Raw genomic sequence first — 12,193 nt, forward strand, 5'->3', positions numbered from 1 at the left:
TAAGTACTTAATTCGTTCCGGAGGTCCGTTCTTAACCTGAAACTGTTCTTAACCTGAAGCACCACTTTAGCTAATGGGGCCTCCCGCTGCCACTGCCCCACCGGAGCACGATTTTTGTTCTCATCCTGAAGCAAAGTTCTTAACCTGAGGTAATATTTCTGGGTTAGCGGAGTCTGTAACCTGAAGCGTATGTAACCTGAAGCGTATGTAACCCGAGGTACCACTGTAATGTTCATGTGGGGTCCACTTCTATTGCTCAGTCAAGCATGCAGAGGCCTATAGCAAAACCCACACCAACAGTGCCCCCCACTAGTTTAATTTCCTCCTCCTAACTCAGCTCTGATAATGAAAGTGAGCTGATTTGGGGGGTGGGGAAAAGGCAACACTTCAGACAGCAGAGCATGAGGAGGTAAGTTGGCTTTATTTCTATCCTCCATGCACTCAATCTTACGATAAAGTTAACACACGTTCAAGTTAAACTGGCAAATACATTTTTAGCAAACACGTGGCATATCTGATTTTGGCCTCAGTAAGAAAGGAAAAATGAACTTTCATATGCTGCTGGTAGCAGCACCTGCCAAATGAGAAGCAGGGCCTGGTGTGCTGCTTTTGACCTGGCTAAGGGCTGCTTTCTGTGTGGGTTCATGCAAAGTCGTGCTTGCTGGCAAGAAGCAAGCTGAACGTTGCCTCGCTGCAGGAAATGGGGGACTGCACCCACTCTGGAGCACATCTTCCACTACCTGGTGAGAGTTGTGCCTGCAGATCAGGTGAGCAGCAGCGCTTTTGGATCTTCTCACTCAATAAACGGTGTCAGTTGGTTTGAAAGCAGTGTTCACAGCTCTGTTTCTCATTCAGTGGGTCAGTGCTTCTCATTTTGAAAAATTATTGTAGGGACTTTTGTGAGGATACAGTTCTGGTGTGGAGTCTGTATACCTTATTTGCATTCTAGGAGCAAATAGTACACAGTGCTAGCTTCAATTCTTGCATTAGTTATTCTTTTTAAAAATATCACTTTATTCAGATTATTCGGCCACCAGTTGTTACTGGGTTTTTCAACTACGGGGGGGAAACTAAGACTTCAATAGTTGTGGAATTTGGTCTAATGCAGAGTGCTACTAAGATCTTTGTAAAAATCTTTCTAGGTATGTTCGAGCAGAGGTACTAGCTGGCTTTGTCAACGGTCTGTTTCTGATCTTCACAGCCTTCTTCATTTTCTCTGAAGGTGTCGAGGTATGTTATGAAGATGGCTATAAATCATTCCTGATAAATAAACTGATTCGTGCAGTTCAGTTCTGTGGTTATTTACTTGGAAGTTGGTGCCAGAGACCTGGTTTGCATGACAATGTAAGCCTGAACCTAGTGGCATTAAAGTCAATAGCACCAGTGCTGCCGGAGCAAAGAAATATGTTCAATAGTGCCTCCAAATGCAGGAAATTTATCCCCAAACCATCTTTTCACAAGATTTGAGACAGCCCAGTTTTAGTCCCATGATCATTAAATAGCAGGCACAAACCACAGCATGCTTCCCTATCAGAGGGCTAGGCTATGGGCAGCCAACACTTCTACTCTCAGAAAGACCAACTAGTGGTGCAATCCCCAGAAAGAATTAGGAGCGACGTAGCACAAGCGAGATATTCCAAGCAGCTTGTATCCATACTAAACATTCATGTATCCTGGGGACGAGAATGGCAGCTTCATCTGACGACTTGATTCTTCAGTCTTTTCCCCCCAAACAAACTAGATAAGTGCTATGCCAGGAATAAGCCAAGACTTGCTCTTGACTATTTCTGGTTTAGTGCTTGTAGTTGGTTGGAAACAAACCATGGCTAGAGTTCACATGAGAAACCAGGCTGTGGGTTTTTTGTAATGTGTGCAGCATTCCTGGGGGATTAAAACAAGCCATGGTTCAACTTGATTGAGAGCTCTTTGGTGGAAGGGATCTAGCTGTGATGGCTCTGTTCTGCCTCCACAATACCAGTTGCTGGAAACCACAGGAGAGGAGAGTCCTCTTCTGCTCGGATCCTGTTTGTGGCTTTCCCACAGGGATCTGGTTGGCCACTGTGAGAACAGGATGCTGGCCTGATTCAGCAGACTCTCCTTATGTGTGGATGCAGACGATGCTTCACAGAGCACTGATATGTAGGATACCCTGAGAATGTTCTATAAGTGGATGTTGTAAATGACTTACACTCAAACTTTCCGCTTCCCTGTTGCAGAGAGCCCTTGAACCACCTGACGTGCATCATGAAAGACTTCTTCCAGTTTCTATACTCGGCTTTCTTGTAAACCTGATAGGAATTTTTGTGTTCCAACACGGAGGACACGGCCACTCTCATGGTTCTGGTAAGATGCTCAAACAATAATCTTACGGGCCTCTCCAGGCATCCCTTTTATTACACATTCATGATGATTTGTGCTCATGATGTTATTGGGGCAGTCAGACACGACCCCACTTTCAATTTTGCTTGTGCCTGCAAAAGCTTTGGGTTGAACATACTTTTTAATTTCTACTCAGTGGATGTACTAGAACGTCCTCCTTAAATCCTGTAACTTTTTATACCTCAAATGTTCTGAGGTTGGTTTTTGGGGGGCGCAAGGAGGTTGGGATGTCCCATTTTTGCTGCCCTATAGTAATGCAATGATTTGTGGACGGTCCAGTATAAATCTACCACCAGCGCACTATTATTTCAACAGTGACATGCTGCAGAATGCACTTCCAACAAAACACCAATCTGGAGCGGCCTTTAATCAATCATTTTGTCTCCAGTTTCACTAGATGGCTCAGTACTATGTTCTGTCGTACAGCAAAGTTCCAGTGAGATGTCTTGTACACTCATTATACAGCTGTGTTGTGCCTCTCATGCTGCAATATCAGCAACCACTGGTCACCCTTCACCAGCATCGTAAAAGCCTTGGAATACCTTTGATGTCCACTGGACTTTTCAGGAGAAAGGAAGAGTTGTTCCATAGCTTAGAGAGCCACTAGAAGGCCTTGCCTCCTTAGCATCAGCAAAACAGCGCTGTAAAAAATGTCTTAAAATGACATTCTAAGAATCAGAACCTGCTTTGTTGTTTTTATTGGCCAATTCATTAAGTCCTATATAGTATGCTACTACAACTCACTGGTTTTCACTGCCGTCTATACTTAGTATGTGAAATAAATTTTTAATATGTGGCATGTAGTATTGCTTTAAATTTAGCAAGGAGCATATAAGCTGCGATCTGGAAGTATGCAAATGATGGGAAATATCATGCATGGGGGAACTGTAGTGCTTAAACAGGCGATAGCTTGTGATGAAACTACTATTGTGTAGAAATATGAACTTGAGCTATGGCTTTGTTCTGAACTAGTGTAGAATGGAGCTATGCTTTGGTCAGGTTCAGGCATGACTCTCAAGCCATGGTTTATCAGCCTAAGATACAGCTGTGTGCTTATGAGCCTTGCAATCCTGGCTTTAGTGCATCTATTCTAGCTTTTTAAACCACAGTTCCCTTTGATGTCTGAATTGGTTTATTGGCCTATGCTCTATGATAATTGCGTCTGAAACTGGGCCTTAGTCGATTGGCTAGATTGAGCAAGGGCACATTTTTAGTTGATCACAATAGTTTTGATCAATTAATTGACTGAAATATAAGTCCTTATGGTATGTGCCATCTTAGAGGTATCACCTCTGGGTGCAAAAAAAGGACAAAACCTCTTCTGTGATTCATACATGCATCAGCTGAGAAGAAATACTATACTTTTTTTCCTGCAAAGCTATTTTATAAGTTAACTTAAACACATATAATCAATCAGTTAAGATTACTTATCATTAGATACACTTATTAAGGGTGCTGTTTCAGGGTGAGGCAGGCAGCTTCAGTGGAAGATTTTGGGGTATCAAATATTTTCAGTTTTAACAGGTAGATTTTGGGGCAACAAGTTTTCTGTTTTAACTTTGGGGATTGGGGACCGTATGGATTTTCTGCCTCAAGCACCAAAACGTCTTTGGCCATTTTCGTCTTGTTTATGGAACAATTGAAAGAAGCTATTATTACTTCATTGTTTTCAGACTTAAATTTGCAGCTACCTACAAAGACATTTGTTAAACCTAAGAAGGCTTCCCCTTCCTCATCACACAGGAATAGCTTTACAGGGGTAACCCTGAGAAATTAGTATTAGTCGTGACAATACACAGAAGCGTTCTAAGTCACTCCAACAAATTTCTTTTTGCAGGGCATGAACATAGCCATTCCCTGTTTAACGGGGCTCTAAGCCATGGGCACAGTCATGGAGGACACGGGCACAGCCATGATTCCAAGCATGGGCACGGGCATGGGCATTCTCATGATCACAGCCATGGACATGGGGATTCGCAGAGTCAAGATTACTGCCATGGTAAGTGTATATGACCTAGCAGACTCACAGATACACATGCACAAGCTGTGTCGTCTTCATTGTGGAACCCTTGACTTTTCTGGGCAGGAAAATAACATTGATTGTACAGTCGTACCTTGGAAGTCCAATGGAATCCATTCTGGAAGTCCCTTCGACTTCCATAATAATAATAATAATAATAATAATAATAATAATAATAATAATAATAAAAAATTATTATTTATATCTCGCCCATCTGCCTGGGCCTCCCCAGCCACTCTGGGCGGCTTCCAAAAAAATATTAAAATACTGTAATACATCAAACATTAAAAGCTTCCCTAAACAGGGCTGCCTTCAGATGTCTTCTAAAAGTCTGGTAGTTGTTCTCTTTGACATCTGGTGGAAGGGCGTTCCACAGGGAGGGCGCCACTACTGAGAAGGCCCTCTGCCTGGTTCCCTGTAACTTGGCTTCTTGCAGTGAGGGAACTGCCAGAAGGCCCTCAGTGCTGGACCTCAGTGTCCGGGTAGAACGATGGGGGTGGAGACGTTCCTTCAGATATACTGGACCGAGGCCGTTTAGGGCTTTAAAGGTCAGCACCAACACTTTGAATTGTGCTAGGAAACGTACTGGGAGCCAATGTAGGTCTTTGAAGACTGGTGTTATATGGTCTCAGCAGCCGCTCCCAGTCACCAGTCTAGCTGCCGCGTTCTGGATTAGTTGTAGTTTCTGGATCACCTTCAAAGGTAGCCCCACATAGAGCGCATTGCAGTCGTCCAAGCGGGAGATAACCAGAGCATGCACCACTCTGGTGAGGCAGTCCGCAGGCAGATAGGGTCTCAGCCTACGTACCAGATGGAGCTGGTAAACAGCTGCCCTGGACACAGATTCGACCCGGCGGACGTTCAGCTTCCAAAAATAGTTCATAAACTGGGACACTCACTTCTGAGTTTGTGGCATTCGGGAGCCAAAACCTTTGAGAACTAAGCTGTTCGAAAACCAAGGTACGACTTATATGTAAACAGGTGAATGTTGCCGTCTGACCATTTAACACGTTTTCTGAAGACTTCATATGTAAGAGATTGTAAGTATCCCATGTTGCTTGTGATATGTGCACATGATTATGTTTCTTGCTGTGTGTGCTCCAAGGGAAATTGCTGTGATTAGGAACTATGTGCCATATGTATGTATTTATTTAAATTTTGATGTTATTCAATACATGTGTATGCCACTCAGATGTGCATAGGTGTGCTCTTAATAGCGCACAGTGGTCTCCCAGGGGAAACTCACCTCACTCATTATATATATATCTTTAGGCATCAGGCAAAACTTTCCTCTATAACCAGGTCTTTGGCCTTTAATTATCTGTTGCCTTTTAGAAGGGGATGGGGTGTTTTTAATGTATTTCTTTTCCCTCTTGGTTTTAATATATATATGTAGGGTTTTTATTGTCTGTCTGTTTGGTTTTAAGTCATTTTGGGCTGTTCTGGGCAAAATAAAGTGACTAACAAATTAATAAATAATAACAATAAACAGCACACAAGCGTATACTTACATGCAGAAGAAATCTTCTTTTATTCAAATGGATCCTTGCAAATCTGTATCTGAAGCTGCTTGCTGTCATTTGAAAAGAACAAACAAACACAGATTAAAATCCAGATTAAATGGGGACTGCCATCAGTTCTATTTTAAGGCTCATGGCAGCATTTTCTTTAACCGCATTGAAGGTGAAGGGGGACAATGACTCAGAGTCACTTTCTTGCCAACTTTCAGTCGGTGATCATGGGCCAGTAGACCCCCTCACCCTCGCCTTCTTCATAGGTTGGCAGTGAGGATAAAATGTTTTGTAGTGGAGACAGCAACACAACCATGTATGTTGCCTTGAGCTAGATGGAAGCGTAGGCTAATAACATAAATTGTTGATTGCATTTTTGACATTGAAGGAAGGTTGCTGAAAAGGATCTTTTTTTATAAAAAATCATGCTGTGTAGATGTTGAGTAATTATTGCCTAGGCTTCCATTTTTATTTTTTTTGAACAGGTAATTAAAACGTCAGTGGCTTAGCTGCAGAATAATTTGGACTCCTGTAATATGAGATAATTCATGTCTGATTTCTAAGTGTTTGTTTTTAAGGCCTTAAACTTTACACGTTCTGGCCGTGTTTGACTTGCTTCTGGATTCTCAGCCTAATAGTAATCTGCACTTAGATACGACCCATTGTTTGGAAATCGTGACATTATGTCCCAAGTTGGCAGACAACAGAGCTTTCTATGGCTTGTGCCTGCGTTGTTAATTTGCTTCTTCCATCTTTCTCTTCTCCTGTCACCTTAAAACAGAACCTAACATGAAATCGCTTGGAAAGTTTGGATTTTGGAGAATTCATTGATTTCCCTCCTCCCTCTATACTTTCCCTTTAAAAAAACATTCTCGGTTCAGTTTTTATTTTAATTTTTTAAAAAAGGATTTCCAGTTCCATTTGATTAAGAGGGCGATGCTGTATAAGCAGTTGCTGCAAATAATACGATCCCTGAAAGAGAAATTCAGTGCTGAACAGAAACTCGCATAACATTGAGAGGATAAATGCGTTTTATCTTCCTGCTGTTTTACAGATAATCATCCCATTGAATTGGCTGCAGGATCCAGCAAACAGATTTTAGAAGGTATGTTATCAACAGAGTGTGCTAAAACAGAGTTGGTGGAAATGAAGCAATAATAGCATAGTGCAAATCTGGAAGAAACAAAACTATATATATATAAGTTTTATGTTGAAATTCACTAACAATGAGGAAACACATTTCTTTTCTGACCGATCCTGGACTTAGGGGACTCAGCCCCTTGGGGAGTTGGGCAGCAAAAGCCAAGCACCCCTATTTTTCTACATCATACTTGAGAATTCACTTAGCTTATGTCCTATTGTGTTCAGAAGGAAACAGGAAGGAGCAGTTGTTGTGAGTTGCATCACTTTGCACTGATGGAATGTGCTTTGATCTGGTGTAGGGAGCTGTTAGCAGAATGCGGAGAAACGAAAGCTTAGTTGATTCTCTCTCCTCCCTCCAGCTCCATCCATCTGCCAACAAAATCAGACAGAAGCGGTTAAAGATAGCAGCTGCTTTTAAAAAATGAAGTATGAATGCAATGCAGATAAGCATTTCAAGTCCTGTTAGAACTGCTCCATCCTTCATGGGAGATTATGCCCTCGGTTACCAGCAGAGGGATCCCTAGGCTTAGTTTTGGGATAGGTTCTACATATCATTGATATGGAGGGGCTTGGCATTTGTTCAGATTTGTGTAACTTGCCTATATTTATATACGAACTTAAGTAGTGTAATTGGAAAAAGAATTTGTTGCTGGCACACAAAAAGTATTTTCAGCAGTTGAAATGCAGAAGGGATTGTAAACCTTTTTGTGTGTGTGTGTGTGCAAAACTTCCTTCTGGCAAAGCTTTCTTCGAGTTCAGCTCATTAAAATGTATTAAAACATTTCATCGTGCTTGGTGTTTTATTAATTTGGAGAAAAACAATTGCTCCGCAGAAAGTTCAGGCCCTCAAAAGGGTGTTTGATTTTGTGACAACGATTTTCCTTATGCTCTGCATACTATGAAGGGACATGTAACCATTTGGGAAACTGGTATATAGACAAGTAGTGAAAATTTATTTTATTGTTATGTATTATTTTATTACAGTTTTTTGTTTTTGTTTTAGGAAAGAACCTATTTTATTATAGGGGTTTTTTTTTCCATCGTGTGAGTCACCCAGGTGACTTTTGTTAGAGGGTGACCACAAATAATGTAAATAAATGGCAACTCCTCTTGTAAAAATGTTCCTGATCATATGGAGGAGCTGTTTCCATAGTATGTTTGGCATGGGTACCACTTCTTGGATTGTTTGTGTTGTCTGAGTGATGTGAAAATAGCCTGCACTGCATCTTCTAGAAACTGGGAAAAGCCCCAGTATGGATTCCACTTGTGGCTCACAGCTTCTGACACTACCTTTGCAGGATGGAATTGAGATCTGTTGTAGTAGATTTTTCCTGCAAATGTAATGTGATAATAAGCATCTCCTGTAGTTTTATGAGTATCATAGTAAATATTTACACAGGAACTGTTTGTCTGCTATCCATTGTCGACTGTGCCACTTATTTGAAGGCCTACTGAAATTTACGTTGAAAAAAATACATTAATATGCTTTCTGATCTTAACGTATGTTTGTTTGTAGGTGTATTTTTACATATTGTGGCTGACACACTTGGAAGTGTTGGTGTCATCATATCTGCGTTACTGATGCAGAACTACGGTTTAATGATAGCTGATCCTATCTGTTCGATGCTGATAGCTATGCTTATAGGAGTAAGGTAAGTGCTGGGATGGGTGGTCATTTTCTAGGGTTTGGAATTAAAGCAAATATTGCAGCCTTGATTGTTAGTTGCTATAATTGCAGCATCCGTTCTCTTTATCGCTTACTTGTTCCTCTCCCCCTTTCTCGCATTGTGGAGCCATTTATTTCCACACCTAAAACGTTCTCCTGTCGGCAGCCAGTCTTGCTTGCACATGTAATTTCTGCGTATTTTAGGCTTGCAAAATGGCCTTTCTGACCCCCATTGTGAAGCATCTTTCCGTTGTGTGTTGTTTATATAAGCAATGTACTGTACTACTAAATGGACAAGAATGGCCTCAAATTCAATGGAGTCCTGCCGGCTGGCACGCAGTGTAATCTTCACCCAAACTCAGCTGCCAAACTTCTCATAAAAAGCTGCTCAATATCCGTCATTGTCTTCTGAGGCTTCTTGCTGCCTTTTGTGGTGGAATGTCTCAAGCTTATTTAAAAAGTAGCCTACGCAGCAATGGAATTCTGAAGCGGGGAAGTGTTCCACTGTGTAACATAGCTTTCAGAAACGGTTCTAAATAGAAGCTGACAAGGCATTCATACTTTTCAGTCACGCAGAACTCTTCATTAAGTTGCACGTTAGGAGCAATTTTTTTGAAAGCTTTCGGAGTGAGAATAGGAGTCTAAACCAGCGGTTGCCAGTGTGATGCCCACGGACACAGATAAGCCCGCAATAGGGTTTCCAAAGCAACCAAGGGGTTTTCTCCCCCTGCTGGAATTAGGATTGAAAGAAGCATTCTGTTGGACCCAATGGAATAGGCTGCAATTTGTGCTTGATGGTCGCGGCAGTTTCTCCGGTTCACAGACCTGTCCATGAACCAAAATAGGTTGGCAGTCCCAGGTCTAAACTGTTGTCTTCAATGTTCCTGTCTTAAGATGGTAATAGAGGGAGCTTTCAACAACTTCTTTAGATGAGAACTTTGGCCTTTGTGTATAGAGCCCAATATGTCTAGGCCTGAGTCATATAATTTGTACTTCACTTTTGTGGTGTATAGCAGCCTGCAGCCCCGGCGAGTGTCCGCAAGCTTTGCGCGCCCGGTGGGAGGTCCCGCCGGGCGCTCGAGGCTTGGGGCGGCAGCCTGCTGCCCGAAGCACGCGGAGCCCTCCGGAGGGATCCCCGTGCTTCGGGCGAGTGTCCGCAAGCCCTGTGCGCCCGGCGGGAGGTCCCGCTAGGCTTGGGGCGGCAGCCTGCCGCCCGAAGCACGCGGAGCCCTCCGGAGGGTGCCCCGTGCTTCGGGCAGGTGTGCGCAAGGCTTGAGGCGGCAGCCGCGGCTGGGGGGGGAATAATTTTTTTTAATTCATTCCCCCCCCCCCAAAACCGAGGTGCATCCTATGGGCCGGTGCGCCCTATAGGACGAAAAATACGGTAAATCAAGTTTGTGTAATATTTTGTTTCTCTCTGATCTGGAAGTGAGAATTTCTGGGAGATGAGCATGCTGCACAGATGATTTCTTGGTAGCGCAAGAGAGTGCAAGCAGCCAGCTGCTGGGGAAAGGGTGTATGGATAGGAGGTGGAGGAGAAGGGTGAAATTTGGCTGCAGGACAACACCACTTCTGCCTCCTGGAAGCAATTTCTGAATCAGAGGCACTGCTGCAAAATAACCCAGGCCCAATGTTCACCTTAAATTCTTGGCATTAAATCTGAATCCCATTGTCAGCGTTGGCTTTCATTGATTTATAGTGCTCCCCAGCTCTTTACATTTTGAAACTTGGGGTGTCTAAAGCTGATGGCAGCAAATTTGGACTTATTTCTGTTGACTTGTGAATCACGTTTCTGTGGCTCTTTTAAAAGATATCAGCACCAGCTATCAATCCTAAGTTCCGGTTTATGATAGTGCAGTGTCATTGCTTTGGCTCCAGGCCAGATGTGTGTCATGCAACACTGGAATGAGGCAACATGGCCTTTTTGCGCAACAAGCGGGCAATATCTGTATTATGGTTGTACGTATGCGGAAGCATGTCAATTAATGTTCTTTAAACAGTGTCTTCGGTATTCTAAGGCTAATGGCATGTCCCACTCAGATATTAATTACTGTTATAAAATGAAAATAATTCTCAAATTACAGGGGCCTAGAGCACACTTTGTATGGGCTAGAGCCCATTATATCCATGAAAAGTTATCTCCAGTCGGCAGGTATCCAGAGAGAAAAATGTCAAGTCTTGGGCCAAAACGCCGTGAGATAATAATAGACAGTGACACACCGACAGTTGCAGATACAGTGGTACCTCAGGTTACGAACTTAATTTGTTCTGGAGGTCCGTTCTTAACCTGAAACCATTCTTAACCTGAGGTACCACTTTAGCTAATGTGGCATCCCAGTGCCGCCGCGCCATTTCTGTTCTCATCCTGGGGCAAAGTTCTCAACCTGAGGTACTATTTCCGGGTGAGCAGAGTTTGTAACCCAAAGTGTTTGTAACCCAAAGCGTTTGTAACCCGAGGTACCACTGTACTATGAAAATAGTATCCCCTCCTCCTCTGCTAATTGTAGTACTTTTAGTAGAAAAGAAGTCCACAGATGCAATTAAGTCTGAATATAATAGAATTGAATTTACTATTAGAAGTTTATTAGAATTGTAGAGTTGGAAGGGACCCTGGGATCATCTAGTCCAACTTGCAACTTTGGCATTATCAGCCTCAGCTGCTGCTGCTGCTGCTTCTTCTTCTTCTTCTTCTTCTTCTTCTTCTTCTTCTTCTTCTTCTTCTTCTTCTTCTTGTAGCCGAGTAAGATGGTCTTCCATGAGCAGGATCTTAACAATGAGTCCGTAAGTGACTGTGGAGGCCAATTCTTGATCCGCACGTCTTTCCTTAACCAACTAAGCTACCCAGTTTAGTAAGTCCTAGTCCAGCAATTCTACAGCATAGCTTCCCTTTGAAGTCTAGGTTGGATTATAGTGACTCTCCAGTCAACAGTGGAGTATCATGGGGGGCGGAAATATTCTCCTACTTGTGTCTGCACGTTGCTGCTTTCTATGTGTGAATGGTGTCCGTTTATTTTCTTTAGTAGAGAGTGATCCATGAGTCCTGTGTAGGTCTTGTCTGGATAGGAGAAGAATATTGCTGGCCAGTAATGGAACATATTGGCACATCCTGCAGAAAATGAGTAGGGGAATGAGCTCTGATGGCATGTCTAATGTTAGGTTTTGTAACAGTATTACCAAACACTATGAACATGCATGTAGTTTGGGGATGTTGGTGGGTGCATTCTACTGCAAAAAAGGAAAAATACATGTGAAGTTGCTTTCAACTTGTACTGTATTTTGATAATGGGGATTGGAGTTGATCAGGTCAGTATTACACTTGCCTCCCAAAAAGAAAAGAAAAAGGGATTAAACAGTGGCAACTCTCCTTTTTGCCAATGTAGCACTTGATTTCCAGTTTACTACAGGTTCAGCTAAGGTAAAGGACCCCTGGATGGTTAAGTCCAGTCGAAATTTGACTATGGGGTGTGGTGCTCA

At 42.7% G+C, this 12,193-nt stretch overlaps 1 protein-coding gene across 1 annotated transcript in view; it reads left to right on the plus strand.

Annotated features, from left to right (window-relative positions):
• The window catches only part of SLC30A7 (solute carrier family 30 member 7), a 33,587-nt gene that overhangs the window by 7,510 nt on the left and 13,884 nt on the right, over positions 1-12,193 (plus strand). The window contains exons 4-8 of the mRNA XM_079981639.1: positions 1,143-1,230; positions 2,217-2,343; positions 4,217-4,378; positions 6,965-7,015; positions 8,570-8,705. Of these exons, the coding sequence (XP_079837765.1) occupies positions 1,143-1,230; positions 2,217-2,343; positions 4,217-4,378; positions 6,965-7,015; positions 8,570-8,705 (564 nt within the window). The remainder of the gene's footprint in view (positions 1-1,142; positions 1,231-2,216; positions 2,344-4,216; positions 4,379-6,964; positions 7,016-8,569; positions 8,706-12,193) is intronic.

Source organism: Podarcis cretensis (assembly GCF_951804945.1).
Source record: "Podarcis cretensis genome assembly, chromosome: 6".
Taxonomy (NCBI): Eukaryota; Metazoa; Chordata; class Lepidosauria; order Squamata; family Lacertidae; genus Podarcis; species Podarcis cretensis.